This window comes from Marmota monax, unplaced genomic scaffold (assembly GCF_021218885.2).
Source record: "Marmota monax isolate L192 unplaced genomic scaffold, Marmota_monax_Labrador192_F-V1.1 WCK01_AAM20220418_F8-fsc00003, whole genome shotgun sequence".
NCBI lineage: Eukaryota > Metazoa > Chordata > Mammalia > Rodentia > Sciuridae > Marmota > Marmota monax.
In genome coordinates this window covers 25,057,868-25,079,183 of record NW_026694084.1, presented here as the reverse complement: position 1 = coordinate 25,079,183, position 21,316 = coordinate 25,057,868, and the positions used below count along the sequence as shown (strand labels likewise).

The 21,316-nt window shown below is 37.7% G+C and overlaps 1 protein-coding gene across 2 annotated transcripts in view; it reads right to left on the bottom strand.

Annotated features, from left to right (window-relative positions):
- Positions 1–7,432: 7,432 nt before the first annotated feature.
- The window catches only part of Colec10 (collectin subfamily member 10), a 36,956-nt gene continuing 23,072 nt past the window's right edge, over positions 7,433–21,316 (bottom strand). For both annotated transcript variants that reach the window (XM_046464942.2, XM_046464940.1), the window contains 3 exons: positions 15,381–15,434; positions 13,912–14,007; positions 7,433–12,090 (listed from right to left, as the gene is read on the bottom strand). In XM_046464942.2, the coding sequence (XP_046320898.1) occupies positions 11,699–12,090; positions 13,912–14,007; positions 15,381–15,434 (542 nt within the window). In that variant the 3' untranslated portion in view covers positions 7,433–11,698. The remainder of the gene's footprint in view (positions 12,091–13,911; positions 14,008–15,380; positions 15,435–21,316) is intronic.

Here is a 21,316-nt window from a genome sequence, read left to right as displayed (position 1 = left end):
GTAGGAGATACATCAGCAGATGTCCTCTAGGATTCCATCCCTTACTGCCTACAAGTTGTTTTCCTAGCTCGCAGGCAGTTCCTGTCAGAGAGCTCTTGCATGAAGCTCTCCCCAGGTCTGGTAAACTGTCTCCCACTTTGGCCCTTCAGGCTGTTGCTATCCTACTCGTTCAGGATTCCTTGATGGTTTCCCTTAATCCCACTGACACCTTTGTAAACAATTCACCTTTTCTCCTCCTCTCAATTTCCTCATTTACTTGTGCCTTCTTCCTGTCAAGACAACGATTAAACGCATCCCTAGAATAATGCCCTGCACAGAGTAGGACCAAGGGGCACCAGAACACCTGGATTCATCATTTATATGGTAGTTATTAAGCAATCAGGTACCACTAATTATATGATTAATGGACAGTTTGCTTTGGCCTTTGTACTACAAAGCGAGTGTGGTATAATCTCCATTCTCAATAAAAATAACATGACGGAAATGTGTAGAGTACACTGACAGACGGAGCTGTGGAAGAAAACCCTGAGGGCCCTTGGGAAGCTGGGACATGTGAGCTGTGTGTCATGGATGAGTGAAGGTGGTTAAGGAGGTAGGGTGTTCTGAATGTCGGTATCCTCCCCAAATCCATATGTTGAAATCCTAACCCCTAATATAAAGGCATTTGGAGGTGGGAAGTTTGTGATGAGGCTCCTAGGGCAGAGATTCCTTCTCTCTTGTCTCTTAGACATAGTAAAAATGAGAAGTTGACCATCTGAAAACCAAGAAACTAGCCCCAGCCAAACACTGAATCTGTAGGCACCTTCCTCTTGGACCTCCCAGCCAGCAGAACTCCAAGAAGTAAATTTGTTTTGTTTATAAGCCATCTGGCTTATGGTTTGTTATAGAAACCCAAACCAAGTAAGACAGCAGACAATGGGGAACAATACACAAAGTTAATATATACAGATCAGAGATGAATACACTGTGGAAACTGCTCATATATACATTCCTACATAGATTGGGAAATATGTACCTAGAAAGGGTGATGACAAATAAGAGGCTGGAAATGTGGCAGGGGCCATATTACAAACAGTGCATATTCATTCATCGAGTATCTAGCCTTCTCATTGGTTATGAATTGGTGGCTTTCTTCTAGAGGACTATAAAGCTAAGAGAAAGAATTGGAGGCAGGACGGCTGTGACTACACAACTATAAAAGTGAGAAAATGATTGCCATCACGGATGGATTGAATGCTACTTCATTCTCAAAATTAAATAAAAGCAGCACGTCCTGTTACATACATCACAGTAATAAGAGAGGAAGATAAGAGTCATTTTAAACTGATGAGAATAGTTTTCCTAGTCTAGGATAATATTTCTACAGCAGAAGACCTGGATGCTTTTTGAATCCCAAACAAAGGACCTGAGTCCTCACCACCATGTACACAAAGGCCAGACTTCCCTCCAGCAGCGCTCCCACTGCCCTTTAAGAAGACCCTGGGCTCTCCATCTCCCTGTCACACTCTGCTCAGGATCACATTGTGCTAGCCCCAGGGATCCCAATATATCATTTTTTTTCTCTCTCTCTCTGTCAGAGCAGTCGCCTCTCAAGGTTCTTTTCAGGAACTTTATCACATCTGACTTTAAGTGTCTTCAACCAGATCCCCCTGGAACACTCTATCTCTATTAGAATCATTTTCTTTATGTGAAGCTGTATTTTTTTCTTGCCTTCTGAGGGACAGAAATAAAAAAATAGTCTTCAGAATTCTTGAAATATCTATTTGTTCCTTTTGAGGAATAGATGAATGTTCCAAAATTTCAAGCCTATTCATGAATGATGGAGATGTCATGAAATAGCAATGTTTGTGTACATTTTTCTTCTTTATGAATAGATGTGCTATACACACAGATAACAAGCTTAGAAAAATTGAATTGTGAGAAGTCACACAGAGCATGAGTGGCAAAGCTCATGCTTTACAGAGACTCTAAACCTTCCAAATATGCCATTATCACATGGTGAGACAGAATAGGACTGCCTTATTGAAATCTCAGCAAAGTAACCTTAGGGTGACAGTGTGTGTGACTCAATTTCCTTGCAGGTAAAATGGAAATCATAATAGTATATGCTACCTAGTACTGATTTGAGGATGACACTAAAACCATGTGTAAAATGCTTCATGTAATAATGTTCAAATTATGGAAGTTAGTACAGTAGTCCCTGCTGACCTGCAGGTTTGCTTTCTGTCATTTTAGTTACCTGGGGTTAACTGTGGTTAAAAGCTTTAAGTGGAAAATTCCAGAAATAAATGATTCCTAAGTCCATAGTTACATGCTATTTTGAGTTATGTGATAAAATCCTGTGCTGTCCCACTCCATCTCACTCAGACATGCATCATTCCTTTGTCCAGCATGGCCACGCCGTGTACACTACCTACTTACTTAGCAGCACCTTAGTTTTCAGATCCACCATTGTGGTAGTACTTGTGTTCAAGTCACCCTTACATCACTTATTGGCTCCAAAGCACAAAAATATAATGCTGGCAATCCTGATATGAAAGAGAAGCCCCCAGGTGCTTCCTTTAAGTGCAATGGTGAAAGTTCCCCGCTTAGTAAGAAAAGAAAAAAAAAAAAGCATGCTGATGTTGTTAAGATCTCTGTTAAGAATCAAGCTTCTCTCTCTGAAACTATGAAGAAGGAAACAGAAATTTGTGCTAGTTTTGCTGTTGCATCTCAAAATGCAAAAGTTAGGGCCACCATGTATGGTATGTGGTTTAAAATGGCATTAAATTTGTGAATGCATAAGTGGGAAAAATGTCATATATAAAGGGTTTGATATCATCTTCAGGCATCCACTGGAGGTCTTAGAATGTAATCTTCCCAGATAAGGCAGGACCATTGGACTGTATGCCCTGTTTTCTGACTAGACATGTCCAACCTCCATTCTTGATCTTGTTGTTTTGACTCTTCTTTATGGGCAAACTTCTTCATCCTCTTATTTTTTGGTTTTCTTTTTTTTCTTTCTTCCTTTTTTGGGGGGGAGGAGGGTACTGGAAATTGAACCCAGGGACACTTAACAACTGAGGCACATCCCTACACCTTTTTTAGTGTTTTGAGACAGAGTCTCACTAAATCCTCAGGGCCTTGCTAAATTGTTGAGGTTGGTTTCAAACTTGAAATCCTCCCTCGCCCTCCCTAGTTGCTGGGATTATAGATGTGACCACCATGATCAGCTACAGGCAAACTTCTTGAAAGTATTTCCATGTGTGTTTACTGAAATTCTTTGCAGCCAATTTTCCCTAAAACCTAACTCTACTTTGGCTTCTGCTTCCATCATGCTTTTGAAAAATCCCAGAGACACTTTTAAATCATTATTTTAAATTAAATTTTCAGAGATATTCAACACAGTTGAATGATTCCTCCTTCAAACATTTTAGAAATCTATCACTACTTTTCTGACTTCTCTTCATAAGTCTTCCTAAAGAAACCCTCCACTTCCCTTCCCTTCAACACTTACATTTTAGAATAACTGAGATCTCCGTGTTGGAATTTGTACTTTGCTCATTCGATATCTTTACTCTAAGCAACCTCATCTATTTTTTACTGTCAAATTCCATTTCTGTGTCCATAAATCCATGTCACTGTATGACCAGGACTGCCTATAGAAAGAATCTAAAGTAATATAAATGGAAAATGTGTGGGCTTTAAGTTACAGGCTCAGATAATGCAGGATTGCAATGCTGCTGGCACAGAAGAATTTCAAGTCCTAAAAATTGCTCTTTAGGAGTATATAATATGGTTGCTGAGGTGCAGAATCATCATCTTATGTAGTAGCATACGTTCTTTCTGATTGGACTTTTTGGAAGAAGAAAATATCGTGCTTCTCACATTGTGTGGGGGTGTTGAGTATCACTGTCTTGAGTGATTTCTAGTGGGTAATAGGAGGGAAACTTGCTATGATGTATAATTTGGTAGATATTTTGATTAATTAATCAAAAATTTATGATCTTTATCTTTTCAGTCTTTGAGTTCAACCTGATTTCTTTGATCTAGATCTAAGACATTCTTAGCATGTTGGCTAGATGGTAAAAATGATCTAATACTTACGTGAGAGGAGAGGAAACAAAGACAAAAAGGCGCTGTCCTCATGTCAGAGTGAACTAGTACTGAGCTTGGCCCATGTGGTAAAAGGCCCAAAGACTTAGTGAGCATGTTCTATCAATGAGGAAAACCAGGAATTTATCCTGATGTATATGAAAAGAGGTAGATAAGAAACTAACTCTTCTTGGCTACCTAGAGTAGTTGGAGAGAACATGTTTAGTGAAGAGGAAGGACACTGATAAAGTGAAAGCAGAAATCCATATCTTTCCAGAGCACATCAATAAATCAAGGGGAAGTTCATGGAATTGTTGATCACCCAGGCAATGGGGTCCTGGGCCCTCAGTGCAGTGCCCACCATGCATTTTTAAGAAGGATCTAGTTAGCTAAACATGAAATTTCTGGGGAAAGCCCTAGAAGGGCAGGGGTATAGAAAATGATCCAATATGACAAAGTTTCAGGTTTAATTCCCTGAGACTTCTAATGTCCAGTGGGTGCTCAAGTTCACTGCTGTCTGGAACTTAATAGAGTATGCCCCATGCTATCTCTGCCCACAACCAGCAGCATTAGTCGAATTCTTCCATCAGGAGTTTGATGAGAGGCATCTGAGAAGAAACTATAAAGACCTGCTGTCTTCTAGTACAAGTGTCTCCCAAAACAGGGATATTATTAAAACATCAGTTGTCTTCAGTTTTTGTGAATTGAGGTGGGGTTTATTGAGTTTGGTGGGAAGAAGTTTAGTTCAAGTGTTAATCAAAGGAGCCATTGAACATGTAGACCTAAGCGAGGAGGGTTAACTTCCAATGATCATGGCAAATTCCCTTTATTCATCTTTAGGTATCAGAGGAAGAAGTCATGCCAGGAATAAAGTTTGGGTCTACAGTATGAATAATATGTGGTAAGTGTACTCCTGCAAAGGGCTGCAATATGGCTGGTAATGTCTAGGGATTAGTGGGCCAGAAATATTTTGTTAAATGCAAGGTTGTTTCAGAATCCCAAACCTGCGAATTATTTAGGAGTATAAACAATTTGAAAACTTGCAAAAGAGTCTCAGAGGTTTCTCATACCAGGGCCCAGATTCCAAGTAACTTTTCCACTTGGATATAAGGGCTTGTTTTGGGGTGATCAAAGGGACACATTTATTGTTTCATGTATAATTTCACCTTGAAAATATTATCTTGATAATCGATGGGAGCATAAATGGGTGAAACCAGATCATTAGTGCATGTTGAGCTATTAAATTTCTTAGCTTGCAATAATGAGGGAAACTTATAACAAAAATATTTTTTAAAGAGAAATAGTCATGTAAAACCCCACTCCAACCCCAATGAGATAGATCATCTGAGGAAATTAGCCCTCAGCTATTATCTCTTTTGTGCTTTCAATGGCAGAGACATAAACATGAATATTTATTCCCTGCCTTATTCCTTTTATAAAAATCCTACTATGCACAGGTTAGCGAACTCAGACAAATATTTTCAAGCTCATTTGGAAACTGTCCTCTTTTGATATTTCATTGTAGGGTCTCAAGTATTTTGGGCTATTTCAACATATTTCCTCTTCTCAAATGTGGAGACCGAAATTAGACATAGTTTCCTGTGTTTAATTCTGTTCTTTAAATCTTATGGTCCTTGAGGGCAAGGACAATGACACTGTTACATAGCAAGTTAAGAACTATGGTCCATGCAAATGCCAGTAGAATCAATCCTAGAGTTTGAGTCTCTGAAAAGTACCAAGGTCAATGACATCAAAGATGAGATCACAAAACAGGGGGTTTGGGGAAAAGATTTTTAAACATAATCATTTTCAGAAAGTATTTACCTCAAAAACACATCTCTTCCAACAAACTGTCTCTAGAATCACCTTCTCTGAGTTGATTCCGGAAACAACCATGTGAATCTACTATGTGGTCATAGGGGAAGAGTCTCCTATAGTTTATACTACACAGACTACACTGCTCCTGAAATATCCACCTTGAACTTATTGGATTGAAATTGGATGTGACTCCCATCTCCAACCTCACTCTTAGAGGTCCATCAGCTAGGTTTACACAAAGAGCAATGGTTAACTATTGATAAATTAATCTGTTTAAGGTTTCCAAAATGTGCCTCTGTGTGTGTGTGTGTGTGTGTGAGTGTGTGAGTGAAAGAGTTATGTATCTTTGAAATTGCACAGACACACAAATCTCCATTTATCTCCCAACTTCAGTTGCTAATGTGGTGAAGAATCTGGGGTTGCCACATGCACAGGTCCGTGAATTGTAGATGGCTGACTCACCTCTCCTATCTCCCTTCCTACCCCTCCTTATTTTGCAATGAAAGTGACAATCTGCAGCACATATGAGTTTCCTGAATGTCAGGTGCAGGTCACCAGGAGAAAATAAGGCAAAGAAACACTTGCCACTTGTCAATGCTCATTCATATGCAACCACAGGATACATTCTGTCTTGAGAGGAAATAGTGTGGGCAGACATACACATTGACATGGGAACGCAGTGTTCACATCAAAACTAGTAAGTCAAAGTAGGAGTGCTAATGTATTTGAACAAATGTGTCAATGTTACTCTGTAAGAAAGAGTGACGCAAATACTCCCACAAGAAATTCATTTGCCCAATTTATTTTAGTATATTGTTGAAGAGTTGTTATGTTGTAACATAACAGAGATATAAAAATAGAATACATTTATGTAATCCTGAAAATGTATTGAATCTGGAGGCTCAATGTCCCAGGTTTGAGACACAGAATGAGCCTGACATAGAATTAGCTTGAAGTACAACCTACCTATGAGACTAGAAATCTGATCTGTCTTCTCCCATTCTGTCTCCAGTGTTTATTGGTGCCACATAAAACATATTAGATATGTTAGCAACTTTTAATGAATTCATGAATTCTACTATTCACCTAAGCCATAGTCTTCATGCACCTGGACACTGATTTTGACTTTGTTCACTGACTGGCACTGGACATCTGCCCTACATCCTCTCAATAGGCCTTACCAACTCCCTCCCTCCCTCCCAGGTGGTTGAGCTCTGTCTATCATGTACTGTTTCCTAATATACAGATTACTTATGATTGGGATGCTCCACTTTGAATGCTATTCATAGCCTACATCTGTGTCTCTTGTGTCTCAGCAACAAAACTTAAATTCAGTCAATGTGGAACATACTGTGTCAGTTATTAGGATCATGAAGTACTGGATATTCACCAGTATTCATATTATTGGCCAAGGACATAGTGGGGGAAATTCTTAATTCTATTCATCTTTTCCATAAGAATCTGCTATTGATGCCTCAGCTTATCTTTGTGCTGGGCCTCTCAGATAGAAATAACAAAAGATAAAACAAGGACAACAGGGGAATCAGAAAGAAATGTATTTTAGGTTTCTATAAGGAATATGTTTCTAATAGGCTTATTGAAATTATTGAAAATTCTCAAATATAGATTGCTTGACTATTAGGAAACAGTAAAATTAAGTCTCTTATTCACAAAAAGATTCATATTCTCTATGGAAAAGGGCAACTTTCCTTCAATCCCCGTTTAAAAAGACTTAATAGGTTTTCCCTCAAATTTTAAAAGATTTAGTTATATTATGAAGGTCTTACAAACTCAAGGCAATACAAGTCAATGATTTCACTTTGAACTTTAAAAAAGTTAATATATGTGACAGAGGTTCAAAAAAGCTACATCATAGAAAAAGTACAGATGATTTTAAGATCAATCATGTCCAGTTATGAATCTCAGATCTAAGTCTAATAAGCATAGTTACTTCTGGCAAATTTATGTACTAGAATAAATTCATCTATAAATAAGTATAAAAGGTTACTTTGCTATGTATATTCACATAATATCTAGTATGTATACACATATGCTGTGTGTATAGTTTATATAATTTATTAGTAACATACATGTGATACATACAGACTTAGGTATTTTTTTATATATTAAAAGATGCAGTTTGTTTCTTTAAAAAAACTTATAGCACATGTAGCTTGTAGTAATGTCTAAGTTTTACTGCATACATATAACATGTTTAGCTGTTTCTCTATTGAATTCTTTGTTACATCACCTCCTCAATTACCACAGTACTTTCTGGGGAGGAACAATGTAAATTAGGAAAACAAGTTTTAGAGCACTAATAGTCCCTAATGTGGTTGGTAAGTGCACAGTCAACTCTGGTACTCAGATAGTCATGACACCAGATATAGCTTTTGAATTTCTAAATGATGCTTTCAGACTCTTGTTCCCCTCATGGAATGACACCATCATTTTCTTATCAAGGATAGCACCTGCAAAAATTCAATTTCAATCTGTTGATGATGCTGTGAATGACTTTGTTTAGTTTACCCTTTCTATTCCACAAATATCTTGTTGCTTCTAAATTATGCAATCTACAGAGCTGAAAATCAGTTGGTTAACAAAAATCAGAGCTACTCATATTTAGATAATACAGATTTTAGAATAATAAAACACATTTTTTTTAATGCCAGCAGTTTTTATGGATGAGCTGTACAAAATGCAATCAATGTTTGTTATATCTCTTTCCGCCTGGAGTATTCACCTTTCTACTGTGTTTGAGCAATAACAAGATATAGGATATTTCTTCCAGCCTGGTTGAAGAATGTGCTGCTTTGAAAAGGCAGGATTGTAAATTTTTTTAAAAAAATTCTCTCCTTGAAACTTTATGTAGTCCTTGGGAGATACCCAGATGTAACCCTGAAAAGCCTAATATAAATTCGCTTGTTGAGAACAAAATTGTTTTAAAATACTATTTATGGGACATTTCTAGTGAATTATTGTATGAAGAAATGATTATTCAATCAATTTTATTTTGGAAAAATCTTGATTTTTCCCCATATATATAATATGATCTCCTATCTGTAGATATCTGCAAAATTGTACTGAGCTTGTACTAAGTCACCTTCACAACACTATTGTCATATATTGGCAACTATGAATTTAAAAGAAACCAGTGAACACTGAGTCTTTAAGGCAAGATTCTGAATCCCCTGCATCTCTGTTAGTTAACCTTTGTCTTTCACTTGAAAAAATAATAGAGATGGATTATTTGAGCCCCTACTATCACAGGGCACTGTGGATGAACTTCCCATTCAACATTAAATCAACAGGCATAGGCAGGATAACAAAAACCACTGGATTGGCAGTTTCAACCATCAGACTGGAGGCCTGCCTTTTTTTTCCCTCCAAAGAATTTATTTTGTTAAAATTCCTTGCTTCCTGGGGCCTTAGTATTCTCATTGGGAAAATGGTATAAAATGCCTATGCTTCAGAGTTCACAGACTTCATCAGGATCAAATGAGCAATGACATGCAAAGGCATTTTATAAAGCAAAAGTTCTTTGCAAATGTAGGTTTTCATAGTAATTCCAATTTAATGTGTGGTGCCTTCTAAATATCTTCCAGGCAAGGATTCAGGATGAATCTTAACTCTTTGAAGGTTGTCATCTCTCGGAAACATCCATAACAAAGATGAGTCATAGAGACAACTTCTGTTAGTATTATAATATTCATAACAGATATGATAGCATTTGCAGTATGCATAATAAGCATTCTTATTTTGGGGGACTTAGAACAAATCAGAATATGGATCCCCATGGGCGCTGTTTCTAGGCTGGATATGCCGTCTGTTTCCCCCTCTTCTCTTATCCCTTTCTTTCCCTCCACATATTTCTAGGTGTTCCTGTTCCTAACCATCTTGGCTGGCATTTTACCCAAGGATATGGGCATGGGCATTGTTGTCCTGCTTTATAATTTTTTATTAAGCTGCCTATCCTTCAAAATAGCCTATGCCACATTATCAAAAGAGAACAAGTAATGAGTTCCATAACCTGACAAATTTCTATTATTAAGGTGAATTGAATAAGATGTTAATGGGAGACCTTGACTTTCATGTCATCATATCTTAATGACATTTATATGATTAGAACCTTCAGAACTTTGCCCCAGAAGTGAAAAATGGAAAGATCACAATTTTGGCTAGTAGACTTTTTTTTGAATGACTTAAAAATCTAGGTTAAAAATTGATTAGTTGTCAACATTTAAAAATATGAAGATATAAAGTTACAGCTTTCTGACTTATGCCAGGTCTTGTAGCAACACGGATTGCTCCATGGCAACATTAACAGTGGCTGAGGAGCATATGGCTCCTCCAGAAAAGCAATTGTGTTCATGTATCAAGGTCCTCACCTGTTCCACCTTGTTTATGTATGTCATCAGTCTGGCCCCTCTAGGATCTGAGTTTGTGGTCCTTGCTGACCCCACAGAACTAACCTCATTAAATCCCAACTCATACCCAGTGATGGGAAAAATCGTGGACAGATGGTTTAAGGAGAACATATGTTGTTGATCTGTTTTTCTCATTTCATTAACCCCTTTGCCAGCATTTAAAACAGTCTAATCATATGTCACAAACCATAACTGGAGCATCAGTTTATAAGAGGATAATCTAGAGGTTCATTGAACTGTTTATTTTTAAATGTCAAGTGAAATCTGCTTTAAGATTTAGTCTGTAGTTCAAGGCAAATTTTACCAGCTCGACCAATGTGAACTCTACACACATTCCAAATTCCATGCCAGACACAGACCTGTGATGTCCAAGCTGTAGGAAGGGGACCTCTGGTATGGATTTTTCCACAATGTAAGTAGATAGAGAGTGAAAGGTTTCCCCATGAAATGTTACATGTCACATGTTAGAGGGACATGTTAGAGGCAAGGGGAAAGACACCTGGAGACACAGTGATGGTAGCATGTTTTAGTATCTAGAATTTCCTGAAGGCTTCACAACCCCTCTCTCATTCTCCGTACTTAAGGGGAGGAAAGCCTATGTGAATAATCTCATAATGAAAAAAAGTGAAGATGTAGTTAACGGGAGGCAGCAATCAGGAACACGTTGTTTGAAAATAACCCTTCTCTTTCTTTTTTTTTTTCCTTTTCAATTTCCAGAGTTTCCTATTACTTAAATAAAAAAGTTTCTATCTAGGGGCCTGAGATGAAAGTGTAGGTCTCTAGAACAGGTCCAAGGCTCCAGTCTAGTATTCTTCAGTGAAGGATACAGATCAGAAGCACAAAAGGAGTCTCTATGATCCCATGTGATCTGGAACAGGTCACTAAGCTAGAAGTTCCTCATAGAGAGGTTTGAGGTTAAGCATTTCTATGTCCGGGTAAACAAGGGGAACTTTCAAGTTTGACCAGGGCCATAGTGGGTGACTGGTCAAATATTTGGATTGAAAGGCAGGTAATACCTTGGCATTATTCACAGAAGTCTTTCCTGTGTGTCTGGCTTTGAGCAAGGGCAGGTTAGCTTATTCATCACCAACCAACCTAATCATCTCTGACCAACTGGTCAATTACCCACAGTGGATAGAGCTCTAAGGGGAGGTGTCAGAGCAAATTCCAAGTGAACTCTTCATGTGGGCATAGACAAACACCTTCTGCTCAACTAGTGATTCAAACTCTCTCAGGACCCATGTCATCTGGTGAGCTCTTGTGTCAAGGATCTATTACATACAAACATGTTAAGTATGTCACAGAAGAGAGACAAGAATGGATAAAACCAACTGCAGTGGAAAATGCAGGGAAATTTCAATTGTGTAGGATGAGGGAAATTACTTTTTCTTCTTGACAAACTCACAGACAAAGTACATGGTGAGATGACACTCCGTATCATTCCATCTGCCTGAACTCAGCATTTCCACACAGTCCTCATGACCGTAGGGGTCGCTGGGCTCCCCCTCCTTCCAGTTGCTATAGTTCTGCAGTGGGGTGTTGTCCGTGAACACATACTGCCCCTCTCTCTCAAGGTCATTCACCCCAATGAACACCCGGAAGAAGCCACTCTTGGCAACATAGTCAGCAATAAGGGTGTTGATGGCTTCATCCTTGGGCATGGCTAGCATGCCTCCCCGGATCCTGCAGTGGGTGAGGGATTCCCTGTAGTTCTTCTCCTCCTGCACGATGTAGTAGAATTTCTCTTCAGTTTCCCTGATTCCTGCAATGACTATATAGGGAGGAAAAAGAGAGTATCATTATTCATCTCCAAAAGACAAGGGTCAAGTTTGACTGAAATACAGACAGATGTAATTCATTTGTTCAGCACTCGAGAATTATTTTGCAAGGTCCTGTCATGAGAGCATCACTGGTTTTTCTCTAATCATTAAGTGGAGAATGAACATCTGCCATCTGTCCTTCCTTCCTTACCTCCTCAACTTCCCATAGAGCTGTCCAGCAGGGAGTTCCATTGACAAGGATTTGCTATGGGAACTGCCACCCAGATCATTCCATACTATCTTCCCAGCCCCACTTATGTTTTAGCCATATTTGCCCATGATCATGTCCCCCTCTGTCTTCTATTTCCATGTCTGGAAAGTCTTACTGCTCTTCTACCTGACAGACTCCTATTCATCACTTAAGCAGTCTTTCTGATGCCCCTGTACAGACACGGGATTCTAGTGTTCTTCCCTGTATTCCAGTGCTCTCCCACTTTACAGGTCTTTACAGGTCTCAGCATATTCTGCTCTAATTGTTTGCCCAAGTGTTACTTCTACTCCACTGGGAATGTCTTGAGGAGAAGGCCCATGTCTTTGACCCTCTCCAACCTCATTGCATCGACCATTCCAGGGAATGATAAATGCTTAATGACTGGATAGAAGAATAATACAGAACCTTGTCAACTTTGGGCAAAGTTCTGAGACTGTAAACTTGTACATTGAGATTTTCCATGTTATCCAGATACAAGAGGGAGACCAAGTTACTGACTGAATTTCCAATACAATGAGAGACTCAGAATCATCTTTAGCTCATATAATGGAATACTTTGGGCTTTAGGGGCATCTATGCATACATTTGGGGTCCATAACTTTAATTTATAAAGATGTATGTGACCACTATACTATTAGAAACTATTGCTCTGTGTTGTACCTTTGAGGTCTGGTTTATCCATGACAGTCTAAGTCATATCAGATACAGAATCTTCAGTAGGGTTACAACTAGAGCTATAATTAAGGTGATAATTTAATATCAAGTATTTCCTATGCCTCTAGTATTACCAGGTAATTATGAACACAAGATGGCAGCTGTGTGCTTCCTATAATATACAACATATTTTTGTGAATTACAATAGATAAGAGTACAAAAAAAATGAAATCAGTTATAATAGTAACTACTATAGTTCCCTCAATAACACTTTCTCTGAAGAGCATATATGAGCACTTTCTACTTTAAGGACCTCACTGCTAACTGTTATGGGGAAATAGACAAAGGATAACAAAAATGACCAATATGGAAAGTTACAAAACTTAGAGAAACATATGATTTGTACTGAGTTTTACTGTGGAGTAAAAGGACTCAGAATAACCTGTATTCAAATCCTGTTCATTAGGTCTGTATCTGTGGGCAAGATACTTTGTCTGAGCTTTAATCATGGTATCTGTCATAACAATCATAAACATTCAGTGAAATAATGCTAGCACTCACACATTATCTCAACTGCTTAAGGAAATGGGTCTTGTTTTCATCTCTTTTCCTGAGATTCTTGCTGTCCCTTTTTATCCCCAAGGCACAGGTTACCAAGCTCTACTCTTTTCTCCATTGCCTTCTTAGGAAAGTACCTTTTTTTTTTTTTTAACCAAGAGGCAACATACACATGCATGAATCTATGTCCTAGAATCTCAGTAGATATTTAGCATTTCAGTAGGCCTGTAGACTGGTGACACTATCCCAGTAAGTCTTTGTCCAACTTAAGGTATTTTCTGCTGGGAAATGTGTTGAAAGAGACAAAATCCATAGATATATAGTCCAAAGCAAAAGAGAACTTGTTCACCATTCTTGACGAACTTCATAGATGTCTTAAGCCGGGCAACACTAATGTCAAGTTGTCCAACGACTTTCCGGTATCTTCCACAATCACAGACAGTACCTTAAATGACAAAAACTGTGCAATCATGTGGAAGTAAATGCAAACCAATTAGAAAGGGCATTTGTTCCTTTCCTAATATTTACTCTCTTTTTCTAGTCTGATAATAGCTCTCTGTGAAGACTATCCATTTAACTTTTTGTTTAAAACAAGGTTTCCAATTTATATCCTTTTTAGGAATCCAGACAACATCTTTTAAAGTGTTTGAAATGATTTAAAAAATTCTAAAGTAAATTTTTGAAAAGAAGAATAAATCTGACACACCACCAAACAAGCGTGGTGAACCATTTGGAATTTTTGTTGAACACAGAACTTCTCTGTTCAATCTCAGAATACAATTTTTACAGCCTTCTTAAAACACATTTGCAGCCAGGATCTCTTGTTACTGCATTATTCACTCACATAGCTCTCCAAAGAGAGGAGACATTTTTCATGATTTGATCAAATGTTAATTCTGATTATTCATTTAAAGTATAGCTTGCATGTTTCAATGTCTATGTTTAACTCCTGCAAGTAGGTCTAATTTATAATTTTGAAAACCAGCTGTCCAGTTTGTTGGTTAACTATGATTTTAGTTTGCCAGTCTCCTTTCCTCACCTACCTTTTCACTTTTCAGTCACCTAGAGAAGCAATTAGATGGAAAATAAGATAAAACTCAAATTGAGTCCCTTTTTCTGTTTAATAATGTCTGTATCATGTAAACATTTGTTTTCTTTTTTTCCTTGGTCATGTAAAAAGTAAAAACAATTTTATTAACCAAAGGAACAACAACAACAACAAAATCTGTGGCTTAATTATTCCATATTCTCTGTTAGATATAAGGTATGAAAACAGTTCTTTGAATTAGTTAGTCTTCACCATACCCCTGTGAATAAAAGCCACTGAAATTCCCCAGAACAATTTACCTTGTTGAATCTAATTCAACAAATATTTATTTTTTTCTTTCTCTGGAAGTGAAACTGAATACTAGGGGAACTCCCTGGCCACGGAGGGCATTCTGGAACCATGGGCCCTTTCTGGATCAGGCCAGCATTTGGTTGAGATGCTAGTGGAATGTAAGGCATGGTATGTTGATGCAGGCTCTGCTGATTCTCCCATGGGTCCCAGAGATTGAGGGCTGCTTCCTGACTTGCTGGGTTTGCTTTTCACAATAAGCATGACAGGCATGGAATGTGCCCTCATCTCCTTCCCCAGGGCTTGGAAAGTCACTGGTGGATAGAGAGGAAAGTCCCCTTCTTCCCTTTCCTCTAGCCTGAGAAAAGTCAGGTTAAGCAAGCTGAAAGTAATTTTGTTTTTCTTAAAAAACATATGCATTTTTGAGATGAACATATTAGGGATGATGCTAGAAATCACGGAGAAAAATGAGTATACCATACCTGCCTTTCCTTTCTCTCCAGGTATCCCAAGCAAACCCTTTTCTCCTTTGTCACCTGTATAAGACAGCAGCAGAGACACAAAGGCACAATGAAATAAAAAGGTAAATTATGTATTTAGTTTGGACTGTGGATTGAACCAAGGGATGCTTAACCACTGAATTATATCCCTAGCCCTTTTTATTTTTGAGTTTGAGGCAGGGCCTCTTTAAGTTGCTGAGGGCCTTGCTAAGTTGCTGAGGCTGGCTTTGAACCCATGATCCCCCTGCCTGCCTCAGCCTCCCTAGTCCTTGGGCTTATAGACATGTATCATGGCATCTGGCAAAAGGTAAATTATTTCAAGCAGAAAAAAATCCTACACATTTAAAATCAGAAGAAACAGTTTTTCAAATTGCATGGGCAATATCTCCAACTAATAACCCTTGGTTTTAGATAATTTCCTTCTGCATTGGTTGTATAGGCACAGATAATCAAACGAGCCATAATTTCTTTAGATGGAATGTGGTATCCCAGCAGGATGTGTAAGAAACATTTGAATCCGTGGTATCTGTCCTACTAGCATTTTTTAAAAATAATGTGGCCTTCTGAACAAGGCTAATAGAATTCTCAGTGTGTTTTTAATTTTAGAAATACAATTGCTTTGCAAATCTGGATCAGTCGGTTACCACATTGCAGTGTCAGTGTATTTATTAAGCCCCAAGTCATTCTGTGGCTTTGCTCTTGGATTTTGAAAAACATGTGTTGTGCTTTTTCAATTTAATTCAACAAATATTCATTATTTACTCTCTGCAAGACAAAGACCTGGTGAGGATATACAGGGAGGGAAGATTAAACCTCTGACTTGAAGGTTTTACAATTTTCAGGAGAGATGTGATAGATGTAAATATCTATACCATAAATTATGTCAAATATATTTTACTGATAATCCTCTGTATTCTCCTTTGCATGTGACCATATTCTTATTTAATCAGACATTCAAAGAATAATTCTTAAAGAATTAGGAATTTTAAGACAAAGAGAAAAAATGTTGATTTTTTTTAAACTTTAAAATTAGCTCTTGAAACCCACATCAGACACAATAGTTGAAAGGAAAAGCTTTTCATTTACAAGAGATAAATGTTTGGTGGATGTTCTTGAGGATCAAAAGAGAAGACCCTGAGAGAAATAAAACAGATTTTAAAGTTTCAATGGTTATCTGGGATAAGAATAGGAAAAAACATATGAGGGATAAATACAGGCTGAAGATCACCCAGGCTAGGAGGAATACGGGGCTTAACCCCATTGGAGTTTGGTGCAGCCAGGAATTGGGTATATGACCCAAGAGAACAAAGCGAAGGAGGGAAGAGTCAGCAGGGATGTTCTAACTTCATCCTTCACCAGCTACAGGGAAAAAACAAAGCCATTCTAAACCCTGTAGGGTGCCCTTTGTCGCGGGCACTGAGGACGCCCGTTAGCTCTTCTCCATATCACTGTCTGACAAATGCTTTTCCAGAATACAGTTTAAGGTGGAAGGGAAAGTCTCAGAACTTGAAATTTAGACAGTGGTAAAGTCAATGACACTTGAGGATGGAAATGCTGTGAGAGAGATATCACTGGACAAAGATAACACCCTGAGAGGGAGCCAGAGGAGAGAGTGTTTCATCTGGAAGCATGAAGGAGTGTTCAGCCTTTGAACTTGGTTTTGAAAAGTTTCAGCATCAGAAGATAGAAGTGAGGGCTTGGACAGCATATAGCAGGGGGTACAGCTGGGGAATGAGAATGGAAATATGTTGAGCACCTTACCGAGGAAGATTGGTCTGCTTACAGCTTGTCTGTTTCCCATGAATTCCTTATTTCCTTATGTGCAAATTGGAAAAGAACAGATTTTCCAGAATATATTAAAGGAGGCAAGGGAACATGTATTTACTAAAGGCCAATCAGTTGCCAAGAACTGTTCTGTATACTTTACACATGTTATCATATTAAGTCCTGTGAACCAGATACTATGATTATATGTATTCTACAGCTGAAGCAACTGAGGGTCAGAAAGCAAATAACTTGCTCAAGGACATCCAGCAATTAAATAGAAGTGCTGGTACTCAAACACAACCATTTCTGACTCTGCAATTCATGGTGTTTCCCAAATGGTTTGACCAATGACTTAATAAAGTAGAGTATTTGAAAAATGTTCTCAAAGTGAAACAAACCAGAAATAGAAAGACAAATACTACATGATTTCACTCACATGTGGAATTCAAAAAACGTAGCCTCGTAGAAGTAGGAAAAAGAGTAATTGTTATGTCAGTGTAGTGGGGAGAAGTTGGGAGAGGTTGGTCAATGGGTACAAAGTTGCAGCTAGAGAGGAGAAATAAATTTTGGGGTTCTATTGCACAGTAGGGTAACTATAGTTGATAATGATGTATTTCTACTTCAAAATAGCTAGAAGACAAGATTTTGAAATGTTTTATCACATAGAAACAATAAATGTTTAAGATAATGGATATGATAATTAATGTCATTTTATCATTACACAACATATACATGTATCCAAATATTATATTTTACCCCATAAGTTTGTACAATAATTATATATCAATTAAAAATAAAATAAAACAAGGGGCTGGGATTGTGGCTTAGTGGTAGAATGCTCGCCTAGCATGCTCAGGGCCCTGGGTTTGACCCTCAGCACAACATAAAAATAAATGAATGGAATAAAGGTATAAAAAATTTTAAAAAATAAAAAATTAAAAAATAAAATAAAACAAGAAAAATGGAAAGTAATAGCAGTCCTTATCATCACCAATAATTATATGAACTTAAAACATCATGAATATGAGTTTAATATTTTTATTTTTTAAAAATTTGTATTTTATTTGCATGCAAATCCCTTGTAATTCAACATGTATTAAAGATTGTTTCCACTTATGTTATGATTCTAGTTCTGGGTAAGTCCCACAATAGGCATACAAAAAATATAAATACAGAGCAGTAGTTCCCCCCTCTTTTTACTTTCTTTCTTTCTTTTTCTGCAGTTTTGCTTTACACGGTTCCAGTTATCTGTGGTCAACTGCAGTCCAAAAATATTAAGGGGAAATTTTCAGAAATAAATAATTTTTAACTTTCAAATTGCATGCCATTTTGAAGAATGTGATGAAATCTCAAATCATCCTGCTCCATCCTCCCTGAAATGTGAATCATTGCTTTGTCCATAGTATCCACATTATATGATACCTACCCATGAGCCACTTAGTAGCCATCTCTGTTTTCAGATGAACTGTCATGATAGTGTAGTGTTAGTTTTCAAGTAATACTTATGTAGTAGCCTAATGCTATCTCACAATGCCAATGTCTTTCACATCACTTAATCTCATTATATAGGCATCGTATCATCTCACATCCCTGGGAGAAGGGTGAATACTACACAAGATATTTTGAGAGAGTAAAGGGGGCAAAAAAAAAAAAAAAAAAGACCACATTTGCATAACCCTTGCAGTATATTGGTATTTTAAGTTATTGTGATTAATCATTTAGTTTGCCTAATTTATAAATTAAACTTCATGATATAAGAGAAAACCATAGTATATATAGGGTTTGGTACTATCTGCAACTTCAGGCTTCCACTGGAGGTCTTGGAACATTTCCTCTAGGGAAGGGAGGAATACTGTATTTGCTTTGGAAAAATGATGAGATTAAAAAAATGAAACATATGTAAAAGATAAAGGAGAAAAGATGGATGATATCATATATGAACAGTGAAATAAATGAAAATCCTGGTAAAATCTCAATAGGAGAGCAAAAGATGCCTGCCTAGGGTTCATGGTAGAGAAAGGGGGATTGAAGCTAGATTGAAGTCACCTTCAGCTGAATCTTAAAAATGCAGGAAGCAACTTCTTAAATTGGCATGTGGCTTTTCTTCTGAGAAGATGTCAACACTCTAACTGCTTCCTAGTATTTTGATATTAATTCCTTTCCTCCCATAACAAATGGGAACACCATAGTAGTGTGGTGAAGTGAGACCATAGAAACCCCACAATTCAGGGTTTAAATCCTGGCTCTGCTTTCTAATAGCTAAATGTGGGCAAGTTATTTAATTTCTTTCTTTTTTTAAAGATGGAAATGAAAGTATCTAAAATGATAAGATCATCAGGAGAATAAATTAGGTAATGCTATCTCATAATTGGATGAACATTGATCTGACTCACAGAGGATGCTCGACTGATGTTAGCTTCTGCCCTGTACCTGAGTTATGGTAGAGGAATGCAGGACATGATCTTAGCTGGTGCACAGAGCATGTGGGATTAGTGCATCTATTTCTCCAAAATTCATTACAGTTTAAGGTCATCCACAAAACTTGTTTTGACCCATGAGTGAGAACATGTCTGTAATACTGTCTTAAGTTTGAAGACTTAGAGGTCACATTCAGACAAACAAAAAACCATAATGCTTTCAGTGTAAAAGGATTATTGACCTCAAGTAAAAACATTTATTTTGCTATGAGATTGAATTTACCTATACTAAATCATTGTTATTTGTTATTTCTCAAATGAAATATTGACATCCAGAAAGCCACCTTACCCATGCAAGTGACAACATTAAGGTCAGCCTAAAAAGTTAAGATTAATCCAAGTCAATGAAAAACTTAGAAGGGCCATCATCAAAATGAGGGTGATAAATATCAAAGTAGAGATTAAACATGAAATTAATCCAGGTGGCCCAGAACACCACATCTCTATTTCTTTTGAAAATTCGAGGACATGCTCATAAATTTTGATGACATATCTTTGGAGGAGAAGGAAATCTTAGTGGCCAATAGTGGAAATGGATGCTAAGGGAAAACAGAATCTATAGGAAGAAGGAGTAGGATAGAAAGCCGCATTGTGGGATATAAAGTGCTTTATTGTTCTTTTTAAAAATTCTTATTGTATCAAACAATTTGTAAACTTTCTGCTATATAACAGGTTTTAGGATAAAAGTAGGGTTCCCTAAGTAGAGCTTATATTTATTTAGGCAAATGGACCCAGTGAATCTGTCATTCATTTATCCCCAGAACATCAGGGGGAAACACAGGAGCTAATAGCCATGGCATTGAGGACAGTGACAGAGGTATGCATAGTGCTTCATACCTGAGCCTCTAAGGAGAAGCAGGCCATTTCCAGACTCTTAATAACTCAACAATTCTGGGAGTTCATCCACAATGAGATTCCCCAATCACAAAGGGTGGAGACTCTTTGCCTTTTCTTGTCTCTGTTGTCTAACACTTTCCCCAAGTCTCTTGGTCTTGTTCTAGGAGATGATTGAAACTTGGACCAAGATCTTTAACTAGCTCTGCTTGTTAGAGACTTCATAAACCTGACACATCTGCATCTTGAGAAGTGCAGTGTCTAAGAATGACTCACTGAAGCCATTCACTTCGGGACTTGTTCATGTCAGTGGATTGCCACTGTCCTCCACCTCTGCTCTCTTCAGGGAAGTACACAGTGTCTTCAGGTGGGTCTTAACCTCCTCTACCAGGGGTAACCTCTAGAAGTCTTGAAATCCAATATATCCCCCTCTAGCTACACCCTCTTAGGTGTAGATATGCTAATTCCAGGTGATCCATGTACCAGCCAAGAACATGTCCTGTATTCCTCTACCAGAAACACTTTATCCACTGATTCCCTTCTGCTCTAGACCATGGCTCCTAAAGTCCTATTCATTTTGATAACCATCTCATGCCTCCAAATATGTGTGTGATTTATTTTTTTTTGACCTAGCTAATCACAATTAATAGAAAGAGCAACCTAATGCAGGCCCATCTCTCCTGGCCTATAGAAGAAGCCTGAAAAATTTCTTCCACCTTTACAACTTATTATTGACACATTAAAAGTAAGAATATTGTACAAATTGAAAATATCCTCTTGCAAAGTCTTTTTCATTGATACAAAAACTTTGGATTTGGACAAACTTTCCACACACTTTCT